Here is a 20881-nt window from a genome sequence, read left to right as displayed (position 1 = left end):
ACATGCCATTTTCTGTGATGATAATAGGTTGATTATCGAACTCCTCCTTCATAAAGTCCAATATCCTGCGCAATCCAAACGGTGAGAGCAATCGTTTGTCATAGCATGGTCCGAGCATGGTACCCGTGAAATCTAAACATTTTCATCTGCTTTTATAAACCTGCCAAATTTGGTGAATTTTCAAGTATGAAAAAGCCCTAAAAAATGTAGTTACATGCATGACCTGACAAACAATCACAGTAGGACCTTTGCAGATCGAAGGTGTCGGTGCTCGGCCCCTAGGTAGCCATTATATTACTGTAGACTAGATATCTATGTTCACACTATGCATCTATGAATCTTTTTCATTTAGTGGTGTAAATTATTGGCAAACTCTTTAACCTTAAGCTACCTTGCCATATGGTTGAAGCTGCCGTTCTCTTGTTTCAGGTCTGTGTGTGTATAGATGTAATGCATTCATTGGTCTTTGAGAGAGCTGGCTGTTAGGTAAACAATGATCCACCTAACTAGGTGAGAGAGGCTCATGTCAGACCCATTCAAAAGTGGGTTGTGACCAGGGTGTGTGAGTTTATGAGAGCATTAGATAGAAGGGTGAAACTGTTACTCTTTCCACTGCACGAGCATTAAGACGTTGAAAAAAGTTGTGCGAGACTTGTGGTTTTTGAAGTAAAAAACCGAGAGGATGTGCTGGACATTTGTCCACCTGCTGATCCTGACGACACTCACCTGTCTGTCTTGCACAGCGGTTAAGGCAATGGTTCCCGTTTCCTGCCCAAACTACCAGAGGGCCTTTGGCGGCTCCTGCTACGAGTTTGTGGATCTCCAGTACAGTTTTTTCAGTGCTCAGGCTTGGTGTGAGCAACACGGTGGACACCTTGCATTTATCCCAGATAAAGAAACGCAATATTTTCTTCAGAGACTTTCCGACCCTGAGAAGGACGTGTGGCTTGGACTGGCACCCTACGCCACTCCAAACTTGCAGTATTCTGCAATTCTTAAAGGTAAGAAAGTCGTGCGCTAAATTACAAACTGTAAAAATCTGCTCTCATGCAGATGCCCATCGGTATTCCTCCACCTGAGATGAATACATTTAATTCTGCTTGTAACAAAATGGTCATGAGCATCATTAATATCACTATTAGATTTTACATTATTTTTGTTGGTAATTTATGGCAAACATCTTGGACATAATTGTACTATTTATGGTTAATTTGGTACAATTGTGTCCAACTTCTTCTGTGTTTGGACTGTGTCTGATAATAAACTAAGTCCATTGAGACTCATTCGCACTTTCTTCTGTTCAGTAACTTCTGTAATTACATAGTTTTAACAGAATTGTAGTTCTACATACAGCCACTTCAGTTCACTGTGCATATGCATATATACTGTATATGTTCAGTCATAGTTTGTTCCATCTTCAGGCGCTCTCTCTTGGCTGGATGGTTCACATATCATCTATTCAAACTGGGTGAGCAGCCCACAGCCAGGAGCAGCTTGCGGACACATGCTGAGACACTCAGGCTTCCAATGGGAAGCCACAAGAGACTGCAACAAAAAACTGCAGTTTATCTGCCAGTTTGGTATGTATTCTGTACAAAAACTCCCAAAAAACAACAGCATATACTGAAAAAACTCAATGATGAATTACCACTTTGCATTGCTTTTGTACCTTTCCCAGACTCTGGGAGATCCATTGTGTGTGCAGGTAGAAATACCTCTCTGCAGTGTGGTTCTGGTCAAGTCTTAATGATAGATGGCGGCTTCTACGGTCGTAAGAACATTCATTACTGTCGATCTACACTCTCCCCACCACCAACATCCACAGGACACCAGTGCGGCTGGGTGGATGCTGTAGAATCATTAACAGGTAAGACATGCTCACATTTAGAATTATTTCTATAGCGTGCAGTTGTGAATTTTGTTATGATAATGGATGCTGTAAAAAATACCGTGGCTATTCCAGACTTGTTAAAGGATCGGATTTACACAATAACCACTCCCGGCTTTATAATAGTTCTTCTCATTGTATTTGCTGAGCTCAATAGGAAAATAAATCTGAATAGGAAAACAAACACTCATGCCTCATTAAAAGGTTCTGCATCGATGAAAATTGTAATGAAACTCAATCCATGTTTGAGGAAAGTGATTGGCAGATGTCCCAAGGTACATATTGTCGCTACAGACCTTTATTTGCCCATCTGGTAGTATGGAAGAAGAAAAAAAAACCGTCACAATGATAGCTTAAAAGCCCTAAAGACATATCAATGATATCCACCAAGTAAATATTGACTCATGCATTTAACTGATGGCAAAAGCAGACTTTCCCTCCATTCATTGTCCAAACTTGCTCATTCTGTTCAAGTTCTTGGGACACTGGAGCCTTTCCCAGCATGCATCGGGTCAGAGGGAGTGTACATGCTGTACAAGTCAGATTCCTATTTTAATTTTGAATTCACCTGACTGTCCTGTACTTTAAGAAGCAGGAACCAAGTCCAAACTTTCACATTGCACATTCAATTAATGTGCAAAACATGTTTTCTGACAATAGTCAGCAACACAGTACATTGCATTGTCTAGCACTGACACAATTTACGGCAGTTTTACTTTTTCTCTCAGTATTGTTCCACACTCCAGTTCAGTTGGTTTGCCAAGAAGAAGAAGTAGAAGATGATTAATGAAAAAACAACACACTTATACTAAACTCTTATACCAAACTTGTAAAATACCAATTGGTCAGTGCCCCTTGGCATTGAGAGCAACACATTATATGCCTTTCTAGCATTAGTAGTCAACGAGTGAAGACGGCAGGTCAGGTTCCTGCTCCTGACATGCGTCCTTTCAATATAAATAAATGTCCATATTCAAGTTGGGTTCAGGTAACAGAACCACTTAGTTACATTTAGGAAAATAGCTTGGTCGAAGTTAACTTAACTTTCTAGCAACTCAAGTCATTTGACAACTCATGTCCCTCATTACTGATTTTTACTTGTAGTTTCCCAAAGGACGCAAACACCAGTCTCCTCGACAAAATTACACACATGTTACTCTATTATTATACTATGTTTTCAGTATTTTATAATGACCTCAAACCATGACTCAATTTATATCAAAGGGAGCGGGTCCTCTTCACAACCGCCGTCTTTCTACGGTAGCTCAGAATGGACAAACCAAACACTAGTTCGAGAAAAGGGTCTTTAAAGTTTTTTACGTTACCTAAAGGCCACACAATTTCAAGTGGATGCAATCTGAAACCCCACCACTAGATGTCACTAAATCCTACAAACACAGTACTCCTTTAAACGCAGGTCAGAGTCAAGCACAGGCAACCACTCCAGGCAATTGCTGAGGACCAGCACCATGGAAATGGAGATCAGTAATTGAGGAACACATATTGTTATGAGAGTTCTCACTGCACCACTGGAACTGCTAAATACCAAGTAGTTTGTACGACTTTCAATGATGCCATTCTCCTTGCCGCGTGTTTGCGATAGTAGCTGATTATGTTCGCCTTGTGCTACCTAGCTCACTGTCACGGCCGTCAGGTCTGCAAGATTGCTGAAGTAGTGGATTCTTTTGTTGAACCCTGTCCTCAGCTGGGGAGCTACCTTTCTGTGGACCACCACTGCAAAGATGGTAAGTCACAGCAAATGTAAATGTTCCAAAGGGGGAATCACACATTCTATATAGTTTAGACAGATGTGATTGTTTTCAATCCCACCCTTAATTCACTTGTTTCCAAGTGGACAAGCTGGAACTAATACATAAACCAACAAAGAGGGACATTACATAACTACGATGGGTTCCAAAAACCATCTGCGTCTTCATAGAGATCATTGCAATATGTGGCAACATCTTTCTGAAAGCACATACAAAGACATCATGGTCTCAATGCAAACTTCACTTTTAATACATGGTTATGTTTAAAATATATTTAGGCTAGATACACTGGAGTCTGGCTCACCACAGTTTCAGGGTACTGGCATTGTGCATGCTGGCTCACTGTCATGCTGTCATATCTCACTGAGAAACTTGAATAGCACAGAGCCATTGTTCATGTAATGAGTGATACCTTTGCTTTTTCTACAGGTAAGTCAAAATGTTTGTGGGGAAAAAAAGCCCTATTTTGCCTATTTACTTTTTTCAGCCCCCAGTAACTGTTGAGTTAGTGTCAAGCAGCCACCCCATCTCCAAGCTTCAAGAAGTCGGTTTCAGGTACTTCGATGTGATCGATGGCACACGCCCAGTGCTGTATTTTTTTCTTCTTGGGTCTAAAGTAGTTTCAGCAATCAACTAAACAATGACTTCAAGTTAGTGCTCATGCATACAGAAATATGTCAAGGAAGGTGGTGGAAATAAATAATGCATTAAATCTGTTTATTTCATAATATAATATTGTATGAATCAGCAAAGCAGCAAAAGGGCAAGACTGAGACAGAGAAAAAAAATTCAATATCTTAATGGTCACCTCCGTTGCCTTGTTGCTGCTGTATTCAATATTACATATTTGTAAAAATGGTTGGTTACAGGGACTTTGCCATACATTTTTGGTCATTGTCTCCATCCAGGGCTCTCACTGTCAGTGAGCACTGTGGCTGCTGTTTTTGACAATGTCACCATCAGCGTGAGGTGGCTATTACGTGTGCCACAGGGAAAGCCTAGCTGCAAGATAAATACAGGAGACGGCCGAGTTATTAACCTGCATAGTCCAGAAGGGTGAGTAGTAACGTTTACTGAACGGCTGAGGCTACGTGGGTTTCAAATAAATAAGACTCTGTCTATAAAAACAATTGTATAATGTCCAGCCCCACATGAATGCTTCATGGATGGACAAATGGACACAAACAGTCCATTAAAGACTTGAAAATAAAATAAATTGTTGCTCTCAAATGCTCCCTCAAATTTAGAAGTGTTTATCGGTCCTTGCCACTGTACTTACTGTATTAGCCCATCATATCGGTACTTCCTAACCCTGTACATTAATCAGGGTTCAAATTCAGGCATTTACATTACAGTCCTAGCCGGAGGTTTTATGAACCGCAAATTCACATTGGTTGGTGCTGATTAATTACATGCTAAAGTCCAAGTATGCCAAGACAAATTTAAAGTACTAAACCCTAACAAATGTGCTCTAAGACAGTTTATATTTTCTATTTTCATTTCATCACTTGGTCATAGTGTTGCCAGACCACATACTAGTTTTGTTTTTTCATGCTGGACAATAAAATAAGATAAAATAATCCTTCAGTTGTCCCGCAATGGGGAAATTGCAGGTTTACACATAGTAAAATAAAACAAAAAAAAGTAATAAATGAAACAGTAATAAAAACTGTAAAATAATCAAGAATAGCACTATCATATTTAAACAGATTAAACAAATATTTAAAAAGAATCTCTGAGCGTCCTGTCTTGTCACTTAATGTCAGCTACAGATTTAATTATATCAGTAAATGAGAAACAGCATGGTTTCTTTTTCTCAGGTTGGAGAGCAGTGTGGTGCACAAGTACACTCATCCAAGCACATTTGTTGTGGCTGTCGAATGCACTAGCAGCGGCATTCACATTACAGCTCAGAGCACAATTGCCATTCAAGAACCCATCACAGTGTTTGGTGTCGTCAGGTGCTATGCTGGAGAACGGTCTTTTCATGCAAACAGCTGCACAACCCTTTACAGGGAACCGTTCCTCATTCAAATGGCGGTAAAGGCAGGTGAGTGCCAACTTGACAAGTTTGATCAAGTTTCTTTAGTTTTAAAAAAAAAAAATATTTATTTATAATATTATTAATATATATATATATATATATATATATATATATATATATATATATATATATATATATATATATATATATATATATATACATACATTGATTTAGGGGTGAATTATCAATGTAATCTTTTTTCTTCTCTTTTCTTTCTGAAGGTACAAATGTGACCTACAGAATCCATAGTGATGAAACATTGTTGCTGGGTCTATCTGTATTTAGAGGAAATGTTCCAAAGAACATCACAGTGACTCCAGAAACGATGAAGCAGCTTGGGCCTGGCTGCCACCGGCTGACCCTCTATGCATCGAACATGGTTACATACCATGAAGTGTGCACAGACCTGCAGGTATATCAACCAATTCACCGTGTAATTTTCTATCAACAAAGGTTTAAGCAACATGATGCATCCATCCTTTATGTTTATGTACTGATTGTAATGGGTATGAGAGTTAAAGCTGACCTTTTGATAAATTGATCAAGGAGTGATTCTCAATTAAAGGCCTTTCTAAATGTGCACTACATTGAAAGATGAGAACCGTAGATCATCTACACCAGTAACTATTGAATATTGACTTATCTGTGTAACTGAAGACCATGGGGGCTTAATATAATGTGGAAACATTAATAACAACTGAGCAACAGGCTAGCAGAGCCCTGTGTGTGGATGCGTTCAGGCGCAGCATTAAGTTATAGGTCACATCTCTTTTGCCAGTGTTCAGTGACCAACACACAAGTGCTGTGAAGGGGAAGTTGACGTGTTTCTCCTTTTTGTAATTCTTCATGTACTGCAGATGTGCGTGTTGGAGGAAGTGGCCGGGCTTCAGGCCTCTGTGTTGACGGAGAGGGAAGATCATCGACACAGTCCTTATATTACTGTTGGTGTTTCCCTGGAACGGGGAGCACCTGTGCTGCTCCTCTTCTCGATGACTGGAGACAACAGCTCAAACTATGAGACCAGAAAAATGAATACAAGCAAGGACATTTTTCATATAAAAAATCCAATTCAAGGTATAGAAGACATATTTTTGTGTAAAAAAGCACCATTAGAAGTATGTGATATGAGTTGATTATTCTTGCATTTCTGCAGGACCTATACATGTGAAACTCAGAGCATGGAACATCTTCTCCTCTTTGGAAGTGGAAGTGGATATGTTTGCTTTCTGTGGCAAAGATTCAGTAACTACACTAAATGGCCATGGCTACTTGAGACTGGTCATTTTCTTTTTTCTTTTCATATTCAAAGTATTTAATATACTATACTCCAACTCTCACAATTGTGCTCATAATTGTTGATTCTTTTTTTATACTGCATTATTTAAAAATCTTTTTTTTCATTTTATTTTCCAGAGAAAGAAACACATTAGAGTTGCCAGATCTCCACTGCACATCATTGCAAAACCTTCATATTCAGTAGCTACCAAAAATCAATTGATCACGCTTTCATTAAGTGATGAATCCGAACTTAAAAACCCCAACGAACGATACGAGTGGTCATGCAGTAAGAATTGTTCTTTTTCTAATCTTTTTCAACTCAAAGATATTAAATCTTGTGTAAGTTTCATATTTATGTATTCTAAGTTTCATAGGGTAACATATGTGTTTATGTTGAGTGTCTGAGCTGCAAATTAAGCCACAACATTACATGTCCATTACTTTATTAAACCCCTCTACACTTTTACAATGCGAATTGGTGGAAAACTGGTTCAGACTGACTTTTTAACATTTATACATATTAAAACATAAATCTTGTAAAAAAAAAAGAAAAAGAAAGAGGTCTTGATGGCCACAAGCATGATTTTGTGCTAAAACTGAGGCTACAACTGCATGTCCCAGGCAAAAACCATCACATATTTAAACAGATTTGTTCATGCATTTTAGTACTCGGGGCACTTTACATGGTAAAGACAAACAATAGAAGCAGTGGATTATTTACTGTGTGGGGAGCGAGTGGAAGTTTTGAAGGACTGGGGTGATGTGTTATCTGGTGCGGGAGTGGGAAAGCAAACAGGCAGTTTAATTATATCATAGGATTATAGTTTGTTAATGATTTTGATTGTATTGTTAATGAAGAGATTTTGGGTTGGTATTTGTTGAAGAAGTCAGGATCCAGGCCAAGTTTTTTGAGGGTTGGTGTGACTGAGGGCAGTTTGAGAGTGAGACAGATGGAGCCAATAGACAGGGAGGAGTTGATAACAGAGAGGAAATAGGCCATAACTACAGTGGATGGGGTGGGTTCCAGGTCACAGGTTGAATCTTCATACCAGAGATCTATGAGAAAAATAAATCTAATGTATTGTCCAAACCGGGACCCTTTAGTGTACTGCATGTGTACTTACATTTATATTTCCAAAATATCCAAAAGAAATGCTTTATTATTAGCCAGAAGAAGCTTTCCTTATTTTAGAAGAGACAAACCCATCACAGGCCAACATGTATAGGCCGACATTAGATGTTTAGAATGCGTTTTTACAGTATTGTGAAAGAGATTTTTGTTTTTGACTAAGTATTTTAATATGTTTATATCAGTACGTCAATTGTTGTGCAGTAAAATAGATATTTTCCTTTTTGATTTACAGGCAAGCCATGTCGATGCCCAGGAACTTTTGAGGGACTGACTTACATCATCAACCAAAGCTGCCTCCCATATCCATTGCATTTTAATAAATATTATTTTAATGCAAAAAACCAAAACAATGAAAGGAAGGAAAAGGAATCTATATGCATCACCGTTACCCCTGAGAGAAAATCGAAAAAAGTGTAATGGGAACTTTTCTGCTGTTATCACTAAACCTGTCATTCTGTTAGAGATTTTCTGAAATTGTTTATTAGCCTTTACATAAATGATCAGACGAAGCAGAGAGCTGATATTGAATTGTTTTTAAATTGAATTACTGTAGGTTGTTTTGCGTTTCTCGTGTGTATGGTCTGACCTGACAGCTTTTGTTTTTAGAAGTAAACATCCTAGTTATGTGTTAACCAACTTATCTGTTTGTCGTTTTGCAGACTTAAATGCATTCGAGGCTGTGACCCAATAACAGCAAACATAAATGCAACAATTGAAATGGATTGTGTAGACACACTGTGTCAACATATAGTGTGGAACATTGAGCGCCCAGAACGTGACGATGACTGGCCAGTAGGTCTTATGAATTAATTCTGAACAGCCTCGCTCTGAAAGATCAGATAATGGTAAATGATGTATATAAAAAAATTGAATTGACTTCATGGTTTTGCATTTTAATTTAATTACAGGATGATGATGATACAAGAGACTGCTACAAAAATACAAGGCCACTTATACAGAAACAGCTTGGTGGGAATCTTTTCACTGTGGATTATAACACTCTTAAACAAGCCAAATCTAGGAACCGCAATGTCATTGTGGTGGTAACGTTTGGTAGGTACACATTAATCAGTAAAATAATATTAACGCCGCTTTGTAAATTATCTTGCAGTGGTCTCTGGACTTTTTGTGTTCATATGTCTTCTGATGTATATCCAAGGTGAACTGAGCGATGATGTTTAATTCACACAGTAGAATTCCACTTCTTGACAGACCAACCAGTAATATGTTGGTTATGAAGGATTTAAATGTTGTCGGTCTAAAACATTTTTGGACTATCTGATCAACTCTAGTCAACTTGTTTTTGCAAAAGAGCACCTATATGTCTTGGAAATAATACACTATACGTTCTTTTCCTTTTAAAGGGGCAGTCGAACCTCTTTACCAAACATATAGCATACAAACATCATCGTCGTCGTCGTCGTCGTCATCATCGTCATCATCGTCGTCGTCGTCATCATCGTCATCATCGTCATCATCGTCGTCGTCATCGTCATCATCGTCGTCGTCATCGTCATCATCGTCGTCGTCATCGTCATCATCGTCATCATCATCATCATCATCATCATCATCTTCAGAAGATGATGATAATGTTGATGATGCAACAACCACCACTGCTGGTGCTGGCTCAACATCCACTGGAACCAGTGACAGCACTACCACCCCTGCTTCAACATCACCTGCCACAGGTGACGCCACTACCACCTCGACCATTACCACCTCCGCCTCAACATCACCTGCCACCGGTGACGCCACCACCACCCCAACCACTGCTGGTCCCAGCTCAACATCACCTGGAACCAGTGACCCCACTACCACCCCCGCCTCAGCATCCCCTGGAACCAGTGACACCACTACCACCTCCGCCTCAACATCCCCTGGAACCAGTGACCCCACTACCACCCCCGCCTCAGCATCCCCTGGAACCAGTGACACCACTACCACCCCCGCCTCAGCATCCCCTGGAACCAGTGACACCACTACCACCCCCGCCTCAATATCCCCTGGAACCAGTGACCCCACTACCACCCCAACCGCTGCTGGTCCGGCCTCAACATCACCAGCCACTAGCGACAGCACTACCACCCCTACCACCACTAACACTAGTGATACACCTCCAACAGCAACCAGCAACAATTTTGACAACCTTAAGTGTAGCATATCTCCGCAGAGTGGAACAATCCTTGATGTTTTCACTATAACTTGCAAAACTGAAATTCCTTGCTCTAACTGTCAGTATTGTTTTACGACTGACAAGGGTAAGTAATCCAGATTATAAAACACTTAAATGAGAAGAGAACAGAGTTATCTACTTTTCAAATATCATATAATAACTTTCAGAGTGCTCTTTCAGAAATATATGCATCTAATTCATTCTTTTGTTTCAACATCGCCAGGTAGACTTCTGCTTTGCAGTAGTAAAAATGAAGTAAAGAATCTCTTCTTTCTTCTTGGGGCCAGCAGTTCCAACTACAACCTAATTATCACAGCAACTGAAAAAAATACCAGCTTTGTTTCTACCACCACTGTACTTGCAAAGGTTTGTCAAAAAGATGATGATTAAAAAAGTAGGGTACCTTTACGTTGCAGTAAGAAAATGTATTTTTCTCCTCAGGTGCTGGATTTCATAGCGACCTCAAACTTTTCAGTAGATGATGTTTCTGTGGAGAATATCGTGGCTCAGCTAAAGAAACAAGGTCTGCTGTCAAGGGAAACTATGGCACAACTCATCGATGTTGTTTCCAATCAACTGAACAGCCAATTTGATGAATCAAACAAAGCTGATACTCAAAAGGTATATGCCTATTAGACTGCGGATACAAATGGTGTCGAGTCGAAACAGTCTTGGACTGCAGAGGTTTAACAGAATTATACCCAGACGATACAGAACAGATGCAGGGCTACAGGGGAGAACTCAAACGTAGACGATCAGGCAGACATTAAAAGTCCAGGGATACCGCAGGCCAAGCTTTCATCTCATTCTGAATCAGTGCATGTTTGAACTTAGTTAAGAACTTTAAACATTTGCCAAGTCAAAGCTGGTTATAACCATGTGCTGCCTGGGTGCTAAAGACTCGAACAGAATATCATCCCTACTTACAGAACATCTGTATGTTTGGAAGGTTGTTGTCCATGTTGTCCACTCTACTTTTTAAAGTTTTACAAGCAACTGAAGAACATGTTTCCATTCCAGCCCACATCCCAATGCTGGGGGGTTGGACATGTCAGTCGGCTGCTGAGTCTACATGAGTGGCTTCAGGCTCAATGTAGAGCTCAACACTTTAGATGAAAACCTCATTTAATTTGTCTTTCAACAAATCACATTCTTCACATCATTACTAATATTACAAAAATCTTTATTTTCTTTACAGATCCTCTCATTTGAATTATCCTTATTGGTCTCTGCATTTTGAATTCACTTTACACTTTTTATTTTCCACTTTTTTGGAAAGAACTTTGAACTATTTGGGAAAATTCCTCTATACGTAAAATAATAATAATATAGATTATTTAAAAAAAAAATCATAAATCATACATGTTTTAATGTATTTGTCTTTTGAAGCTTCGGCAGAAGATGCTGGAGATAATGATTGACACACTAAAAGGAGCCCCGCCCAACAGTCCAGAAGAAGTTCAGGTGATAGCAAGAGCCCTTGCTGCTGTCGTCCAGAAGAGCACAGAGCTCAGCTCCTCTGCTCAGGTACTGTCCATTGAACCCCACACTGAGTAGAAAATGACACTATATGAGGTAAAAAACAAAACAAAAAACAGTCAAGTGCTGCTTTCACTAGAGTTCATGACTTTTTGATAATGAATTAGAAGGACAGGGCTTCCTTAGCTCAGCCTTCTACTGAGGCAGGATATTAGAGGTGAGCTACGTAATGGTTACATCTGACATAAATCTCCAAGAATAATGTTTTTGATTGCAATAATTGATTCCCGTCTACAGGAAGAGGCTTCAATACTGTTTTCAAACCTAAGCTCATATCTCCTCCACATGAATGTGAACAAAAGTGAAGACAACATGAATGAAGTTTACGCTGCAGCCATCATCATTGTGGAGGGAGCAAGCAATATCCTGCACTATTCTTCCAATGTGAGTGTTTAATCATAGAGCCCATGTTGATGGGATTTACTTCTCCACCTCTTTAAGAGCCCTTACAGCATGTGAAAAAAAGCGGGCTGGAGTTCACTTTATATATATTAGTAACCCCTAATAGTACAAACAGACTATGTCCGTGTGAAATATGATTGTCTATTACTAATAACTTGGGCTAAAATGTCGTCAGGTACGATGAGTTTAGGGACCAGAAGCGTGGCTAGTGCTTCTTCACTCATCCTGGAATATCCATTTTGTCTGAATGGCAGTCTAAATTAGTAGATGACTGAAAGTTATTGAAAAACAAAACTCCCATGTCATACAACTATGTTATCCTTTGCAGAAAAACGTCTCTGATGCCCTTCTCCTTTCTCTGAGCAACACACAAAGTGCACTGTTGGCATTTAAAGATGTCAACAAAGCGCCAACCATCATCCAACAAGCTCACATTGGTTTGTTTGTAAATAGGTACGTTCTTCTTTTTCTTCATACGCTGAAAAGTTGAAAGTATTTGCACTGTGCAAAAGAGGAGCGCACAATGGTTTTGCTGGCAACAGGTTTAATAGTGATGTGTCTCTGCGTTATCAGGGACTATGTCGCTAGCATAAACATCCACAATAGAAATAATTTGTCTCTGTGCTCAAAACATGTAGATTGATGCAAACCAGGGATACATATTTTGAAAATAGAAAGCATGACTGACGAATAACTAACTAAAAGAACAACTAAGGTATATGAATCTCTGTATATCTTCTCCCTCAGAGTGACACCGGGAAGCTTACACACAGAGATTCTACGTCTTCCCAACAGTTCCAGCCCCACATTTTCACTCCCAGCACTACCCTCCAATATATTACCTTCAGATGAACCAGTGGATATACGAGTAAGCCAAGAGTGCTATTGCGTTTATGTGTTTGTATTGTGTAGCCACGGCTGTCCCCAAATCAGGCTTTTCAGTTTCTGCGCTTCAAAGCGACTCACTTGCCGTATATCAATTAGTTTTATACAGCCCAATATCACAAATCAATTTCCGTTGAGAGGGTTCATTAGTTCATGCTTTTTTTAATCTACGTTTTTCTTTTTTAGAAAAACTAAATTGTATCACTGATTTATTTTCAGGTTTTCAAAGCACCCTACCTATGGATGAAAAAAAAAAGTGTTATTCACCCCATGCGCAGTCAGCATGAATTCAGCTCAAAGCAGAGCTGGTGCTCCCCATACTTAACGTTAGCCTACGTGACTGAAATATTTTACTAAAATTTATGAATGTTCAATACCTGGTCACAATCGAGTAATTAAAGCTTGTTGGATGGATGTTAGATCCCATGTGTTCTCAATTTTTCTAAGTATCTGACCTGCTTATGGTGATTGAACCTACTTACAGATGCTGAGTTTAGACAAAAACCCATTTTCCTGGAATGAGAGAGGGAACATCAGTGGCCACATAGGTGCTCTCTCCCTCTCAAGAAAAGATGGCTCCAGTATCCCTGTGGAGAACCTGAGCGAGGATATTAAGGTCAGTGCAGATTACGAAGTTACGAGGTTTGTTTATTGACATTGTACAACACAGGGTTGCACAGAGTTGTAGTCACTTATATATTACATAAGAATAATAATAAGGAATATCACAGCCTGAGGAAAGTTGTTGCTCTAAAGTCCGGTACTTATCGCTTGCTAGATGGCAGCAAAGTGAACAGGCTTTGGTGGCAGCAATTGTCTTTTACTATTCTTTGAGCTCTTTGCAGGCACCTCCTCTCACCCACATCATGATGCTCAGTAGATGGATACCAATGATGTTTTGGGCTGTTTTAACGAGGCACTGTAGAGCCCTCCTGTCCTGGGAAGTGCACATCCTATGGCAACAGCTCTGTAGATGTTATTGGACATATTTTCTGCAATTTTTCCTGTTCCACAGATTCTTATACCAAGGCCTGTAGGAGAGCAGGTGAACACCTCTTTTTTGGATTTGGGGAACTACAGCACAACGGTTATAAACGTTCCATCAGGCAATACTACGCTGGTGTTAAAGGTCCAGTCAAATATTTTTATTTCCACTTCAGAGATGTGTTATGAGCACATTAAAATAATGTTGTTGGTCTACTTTGACACTATGAATAGTTTTAGCAAATTACCTGCTAGCCACTCTTAGTACAACCACCAAAATTGCTGAAGCCATATTATTCTACTGTTACTAATTATATTTTTGATCATTGTGAAAGTACTCAAAATACATCTGGAATACAACCTATTATTTTGTGAAATATTCTGATCATTGTTTTTTCTATTCTGGATGCACTAACCTTTGCATTGAGAATTTTACTACAATTATGTTGCTATTATATTTAAAGATGGTGCCTTCAAAAGATCCTTTGCCCTTCAAACTGTTCCTTGGTCATATGGACTACCCCACTGAAACAAATAATGTTGCAATGACAGAGATGCCTCATCAGGGAGCAACACAAGGTAATACATGTCTTTACTTCAATGGTTTTTAACTTGAACACCTTATAAATGTTTGATACTTTACTTGAGTACTTGTGTGTTTGACTTATATAGAGGAGCGATACACTTGGCTTCTCAGCCCGAAGGACTTGAAGGGAAACAATGGAGTGCACTATCTTGTAGTGAGGCCTATTGTAGGTCCAGGTATAAAATCCATCAATGCCACATTATCAATAACCTCCTTCACTGCCGCATGCAAATTCTGGGATGAATCAGTATTAGAATGGAGCACTTTTGGATGCAGGGTAAGTACAATAATTTTATCTGCCTGCCATGTGTAACATGTTTCCCATACAGTAATGACAGTTAATGTTGTCTCCACCTGAACAAGGTTGGTGTTCAGACCACACATTTAGTCACCCAGTGCCTCTGCAACCACCTCACCTTCTTTGGAGGCTCTTTCTTCGTCACTCCCAACCTGGTCGATGCGTCACGCACCGCTGAGCTTTTTGGGACTTTTGCTGAAAACCCTGTGGTCGTCTGCTTTGTGGGGTCACTCTTTGTGGCCTATCTCCTGGTGGTCGTGTGGGCACGACGAAAAGACATTAAAGACACCGCCAAGGTACTGTATATGTTCAGCACATAAGTATAATTTATTTACCCAAAATATAATCCGATTTACAAGAAAACATGCCTTATGTTGTTGTCTGGTTGACAGGTGAAGGTAACTGAGCTGGAGGACAACGACCCCTTAGACGAGTACCGCTACCTATTGAGTGTCAGCACTGGGCATCGGAGAGGAGCCTCCACTTCCTCCCAGGTAAATGTTATCGGTACATAGCAAGTAGTCTAACGGTTAGATTGGTAGAGCCCACAACCAGTACAACTTCTAGTCTTTGTAGAGGCTTCCAACTTGGTGAACATATTGAAGCATTTCCCAGTAAAACAGAAGTAAAAGTCATATTTGTGCATTATACAGTTACACAATGAAAAGCACAATTATAACAGCTTTGGTTAATAATAGATACATTGAACTTCTATTTTGGTTCGGCCTCTATTTTGTTTATCAGCAGATCATTCACGGATTTTACATTTCTATTTTGATTTGGTCTTGGCTCTGTTCTCTAATAATCAATCTGAGAGAATATCTTGAATGTTTTTTGTAACAATGTATGTTGCATCGCTCATTTTCATCATTCATTTTAACAATGACTTTAATTGGCCTGAACTTTGCTGATTATATTGCTTGCAACTTCATAAAATAATTATTCTTATTTGAAGGTGACAATCACTCTGCTGGGTGCAGAGGGAACGAGTGAACCGCATCATCTGGCGGACCCAAAGAAATGTGTGTTTGAGAGAGGTGCGGTGGACGTGTTCCTGCTCACTACCCCCTTCTCTCTGGGCGATCTGCAGGGTATCAGACTGTGGCACAACAACTCAGGAAACCATCCTTCATGGTAGGCAATTACAGAAATATAACCAATAAAATCATCCCCTATCTTTTATCTCATGAGAAGCTACTACACATATGTCATGGCATTTCCTCTAATGTAGTTGTTATGACCTAGAACATGCTAAATAATTAATATGTCTTGTTTTACTAAATTCCTGACATTGCAGATGATTACTTTCTTTTCAAAGGAACAGTCTTCAAATATGATTCAGTTGTCATTTTATTTCTTTTCTGCAAACAATTTTGCCATTTTCTTGTTTTCTCTTCCCTTTGATATCATTTAAAAGTTGGTACAGATGTTGCAGTTTCACTATTTAAATGCTTTTTCTTCTCAGGTATGTTGGCAATGTCATGGTTCATGATATACAGACAGAGGAGAAATGGCATTTTCTATGCAACTCTTGGCTGGCCATAGACATAGGGGATTGTTCCCTCGATAAGGTTGTTCCTGTGTCGACGGAGATGGATTTGAAGAAATTCAGGTAAAAGAGGGAGCAAGATTGTATTTACAAGCACAGCATTGAAGTCTAAATGTGATATGCAAACAGGGATGTTAATAATCAGAGATGAGAATCAAATAGAGACAACCGTAACTCAAGCTGTGCTGATCCTTTGTGATTATAGTTAGTGTAACGGACAAAATCCATTGATGAATAGATCTACTGTAAATAGTAGTAGCCATTGACATCACTGAGCTAAGTAGGCCACAGTACACTATGTTCTGTGTTTCATATTTAATATATGTTGCAGAAAGATGAATAATTCATTTGAATTGAACAACATTCAACTGCATGGGCAGCGATTGCATGAAAACAAAAATATTGCAAAAGTCGTGATCCTATTGCCTCGCTAATTGGTTGCTCATGAAGGTGGTTTTGTTTCCCCTTGCTGCTTTTGTTTTTCAGTAACTTGTTCTTCATGAAGACGACTAAGGATTTCAGTGACGGACACCTCTGGTACTCTGTGATCAGTCGACCCCCGAGCAGCACCTTCACTTGTGTTCAGAGAGTTTCCTGCTGTTTTACGCTGCTGCTCTGCACCATGCTGACCAGCATCATGTTTTATGGCATCCCAACCGATCCCTCGGAGCAGACCATGGACCTGGGTACAAAACATTTCCATAATGATTACATTTACCGAAAAAAAAGAAGAAGAAAATAGGGAGTTTTTAATTTTGCCATGATGCACTGTGTTCATGTTAACTCATTTATTCCAATTAATTGCTTCATTAAGATTTAAAAAATAATATAGGTGATGAAGTGATACTATACATTGTAACACTTTCAAAGTTTAATTTGATAACCTCAATAGAAGCTTTGAGTGTTAACGCAATTGATATTGGAAACAGCCCTGATTCTAAGATAAAATACAAATGTATATATTTGTGGATGACAAAAACAGTCTATTTTTTCTCCATCTCTCTCTTTGTGTTTTATTCAGGTCATTTTGAGTTTACCTGGCAACAGTTCATGATTGGAGTTCAGAGTTCCCTCATCATGTTTCCCATAAATATCCTTATTGTTAGCATCTTTAGAAACTCTCGTCCTCGAGAGATGTCTTGTTGCAAGCGGAAAACCAAAAAGCGAGTTGCCCTTGAACAGAATTATTTCTCAGAGACGACCACCACCACAAATGTTAATGTCACTCTAGATACCGTCATCAAGGTAGGTGCTCCGTGATGTGGTAGATATTTGAAGTGTATGACCTTAATATTTAAGCACTCAAATTATAAATAAATCATCTATCACACCCCATGTGCATGTTCCAAAAAAAGTGATGGATACGTATATAACTCCAAATTATGTATATATGTATTGTATGTCCTTTTACACAATATATATAAAACCTTGGTATTTGAACATTTTCTTTTTCAGGATATCACAAGAATTGCGAGTTCTCTGTCAAAGACCATGAAAAGCAACATACCGTGCACAGAGTTTGAGTTTGGGCCTGGACAACAAGTTGACATCAATGCTGTTTTGTCCGTGGTGGAGAACTTCATCAAACCCAATAACAAAACGCTGCCAGGTGTGTATCTGCTGTGGATGTACTTGAACCTTGTATATACTTCTACCTTTAATTGGTACAGTGCAATTCACAAATGTACAGTGTCCAGAGAAAAATGGAGAGAGATTAAAGGGGAATAACAAGTTCAGAAACTCGGTTCGTTGGTTTAGCTCAGTGGGTCTCAAACTTTTTCTGTCACGCCCCACCTTGGAGGAAGCAAAATGTCCGGGCCGAACCACCCTAACAACATTGGAACAAAATGGTCCAACTTTTTGAGACTCCTAAATAACATGTGCAATCACCTTTGTTAAAACAATGCAAATAAAGTTATATATGTGCAAAAAAACCCTATTATTTGGCAAAAACATTACCAAGGAAGCCGGTTGGATCCCTGTTTTCTCCACATAGTTTCATGTTGAAGTGCCCTTGAGCAAGACACTGAAGCCCCAGTGCTTCACAGCAGCACAAAGCTCCTAAATTACTAAGAATGGTAAAATGCAGAGAATAATTCCCCCACTATGGGATTAATAAAGGATTCTTAAAAAAAAAAAGAAATCTGCATCTCCCCCTCGCCCCATATATATATTTATGGATTCAACATACCTGCATTCATAATAATGCCAATAAAATGTTTGACACAATTTAACAAAATTCTGCACATTTTCAGATGGCAGTTCTGGGTCAACAGTGGAGGAGATTCAAAAGAAGAGCAACAAAAGCCAGTATCTCTACCAGCAGCTATGTCACATTGACAAAGAGTTGAGCCTGCTGGGACCCTCGGGCTTCCCCACCCCACACAGCTACAGCCAGGCTCTGCAACAGATCCAGGGCATCAAGGGCTTTCTTGAAGATCAGCTCTTCACAGTCAGCTGCGTCAAACCCGACGAAGTCACCCAGAAGAAGTACGGAAGACACTAATTCACAAAAAACACACTGTTGTATTTGCATGCGTTAACCCGTTATCTACGAGCTGTATATTTATTTAGATTGTTGTGAAGAATTACTCGCCTTTTTGCTTGTTTCATGTTCAACTGTTCATTCATTTGATCAGTTATTTACAAACATGACAAGGCTGTAGCTCATGAATAGGCAGTCAGCCACTTTGGAGAAAGTTGCTGTTGATAAGTATTGAGTTTACAGATTACGACTACAATAGTCATAACCCACAACACTGACACACAACTCTGACACCATTTGAGATTAATAGAATATTGATGAAAGTCTTAAATTGTGGCTTATACAACATATTATTTAAGTCACTGCAAATTGATTGTCATTGTATGACGAAATGAATGGAATTCAATTGTTGATTGGGTTTGGAAAACGGCTGGCATTCATTTTTAATGGAAAAGGTGAACATTTTGGAAAAATGGGCTTTTTCACTGGGTTTGATGAGAGGTTCAATACCACTTTGAAGTCTTTAAGCGAGAGTTAAGAGAGGGTTAGCTTAGCTTGGCATTGGGAAAGACAACTCTCCTGGCTATGTCAAACATTTGAACTATTTGTCTTCCAACGCTTTCAATAGAGCTGTGCAATTTACAAATTTAAATTAAAATTTCAATCACAATTCTGGCTTCCAACGATTATGAACACAAGAGAATCTACATAAAACAATGATTGTGTCACAATAACCGGGGCGGACTGTCCTCGATGCGTCAGTGTCGCCGACCCACCTGACCTGTCTAGAAACATGGACCCTGTCTCTTTTGCGTCGTCATCGCCTTTTGTGTCCACATAACCTATGTGTTAAAGATTAAATTGTTTACTAGAGCACACAATTGTTTACAAGTGTACAACGTTCATCAGGGAATTAGTCTCTGAAGTTTGCTCTAAAACTACAGCAGATTGATGTATTTAACTTGTATGTCGGCTACACCATCTTCTTCCTAAATACACAATGTTTCCATAATCCATGAATTAGACCCAATATTGACCAAAATAATCATGAACATGATTTAGGCAGCTCTTAACCAAGTCATGTTATGGCTTTAAACCCTATGTAAAAACAACAAGTATTTTCTCAACAATTTAAGATTTTGTTACGTTTGGACACATTCAGGTGTTTCTCCCCGTTTGCAGTCTTTATACTAAGCTAACCAGCTACAGCTTCATGCTGAGTAGACAAACATGAATAATCTGTAGATAATGGGCTATAATCGTTTTGGATGTATTTTATTCTATCATGTAAAATGCAGTACTTGTACTTTAAAAGAAAGCTGTATTTGAGTGAATGGTATTATTTCAATTACAGGTTGAGCCCTGCTGACAGCGCTGATGTGGATGGTAGTCAGGAGAAAAAGGGCTGCTGTCATGGAGGGCTACCCTGGTGGTTTGTGTTCGTGGGTTGGCTGCTAGTGATCGGAAGCAGCTTTGTAGCAGGATATTACACAATGCTTTATGGGTTGAAATTTGGGAAGCAACGCTCTGTGAGCTGGTTGGTGTCCATGATTATCTCCTTTTTTCAGAGCATCCTCGTCATTCAGCCATTGAAGGTGAGAAGACATTTGCTTTCCCCCTTCAAACATCACTAGTAGCTCAGTATGTTCAATATAAATAATTAGTTGTGTTTCAGAAAATTTAATTTTATAATATGTCCATATTTTAAACCCCTACAGAGATCATTATTTTATGAACACATGTGATTCATGTATTTTACAACAGGTGCTAGGTCTTGCAGTCTTTTTTGCACTTGCAATAAAGAAAATTGATGAGGATGATTTCCAAAATATGGAGTTTGAAGGAAATCTAGGTGAAAGACACTCCCAG

At 39.2% G+C, this 20881-nt stretch overlaps 1 protein-coding gene across 4 annotated transcripts in view; it reads left to right on the top strand.

Moving 5' to 3' along the window:
• LOC137796151 (polycystin-1-like protein 2) overlaps window positions 1–20881 on the top strand; it is a 30345-nt gene that overhangs the window by 1406 nt on the left and 8058 nt on the right. Inside the window, exons 2-35 of one of the 4 annotated variants that reach the window (XM_068593872.1) lie at window positions 744–1001; window positions 1422–1580; window positions 1679–1867; window positions 3523–3633; window positions 4566–4713; window positions 5478–5707; window positions 5923–6113; window positions 6559–6775; window positions 6855–6943; window positions 7115–7265; window positions 8344–8524; window positions 8771–8903; window positions 9020–9164; window positions 9476–10369; window positions 10508–10650; window positions 10726–10905; window positions 11674–11811; window positions 12061–12207; window positions 12554–12678; window positions 12973–13093; window positions 13595–13726; window positions 14126–14239; window positions 14559–14673; window positions 14767–14957; window positions 15044–15274; window positions 15371–15472; window positions 15934–16112; window positions 16444–16590; window positions 17014–17213; window positions 17549–17772; window positions 17983–18136; window positions 18783–19017; window positions 20367–20607; window positions 20777–20864. In XM_068593872.1, the coding sequence (XP_068449973.1) occupies window positions 755–1001; window positions 1422–1580; window positions 1679–1867; window positions 3523–3633; window positions 4566–4713; window positions 5478–5707; window positions 5923–6113; window positions 6559–6775; window positions 6855–6943; window positions 7115–7265; window positions 8344–8524; window positions 8771–8903; window positions 9020–9164; window positions 9476–10369; window positions 10508–10650; window positions 10726–10905; window positions 11674–11811; window positions 12061–12207; window positions 12554–12678; window positions 12973–13093; window positions 13595–13726; window positions 14126–14239; window positions 14559–14673; window positions 14767–14957; window positions 15044–15274; window positions 15371–15472; window positions 15934–16112; window positions 16444–16590; window positions 17014–17213; window positions 17549–17772; window positions 17983–18136; window positions 18783–19017; window positions 20367–20607; window positions 20777–20864 (6292 nt within the window). In that variant the 5' untranslated portion in view covers window positions 744–754. Of the gene's footprint in view, window positions 1–682; window positions 1002–1421; window positions 1581–1678; window positions 1868–3522; window positions 3634–4565; window positions 4714–5477; window positions 5708–5922; window positions 6114–6558; window positions 6776–6854; window positions 6980–7114; window positions 7266–8343; window positions 8525–8770; window positions 8904–9019; window positions 9165–9475; window positions 10370–10507; window positions 10651–10725; window positions 10906–11673; window positions 11812–12060; window positions 12208–12553; window positions 12679–12972; window positions 13094–13594; window positions 13727–14125; window positions 14240–14558; window positions 14674–14766; window positions 14958–15043; window positions 15275–15370; window positions 15473–15933; window positions 16113–16443; window positions 16591–17013; window positions 17214–17548; window positions 17773–17982; window positions 18137–18782; window positions 19018–20366; window positions 20608–20776; window positions 20865–20881 lie in introns of those variants that run through there. The other 3 variants (XM_068593870.1, XM_068593871.1, XM_068593869.1) reach the window with 3 other exon arrangements.

This window comes from Clinocottus analis, unplaced genomic scaffold, assembly GCF_023055335.1.
Source record: "Clinocottus analis isolate CAN_PGR_092001 unplaced genomic scaffold, fCliAna1.0.p SCAF_3, whole genome shotgun sequence".
Classification (NCBI taxonomy): domain Eukaryota; kingdom Metazoa; phylum Chordata; class Actinopteri; order Perciformes; family Cottidae; genus Clinocottus; species Clinocottus analis.
Note: the sequence above shows the minus strand (reverse complement) of the source record. Positions and strands in the feature narration are given on the sequence as shown.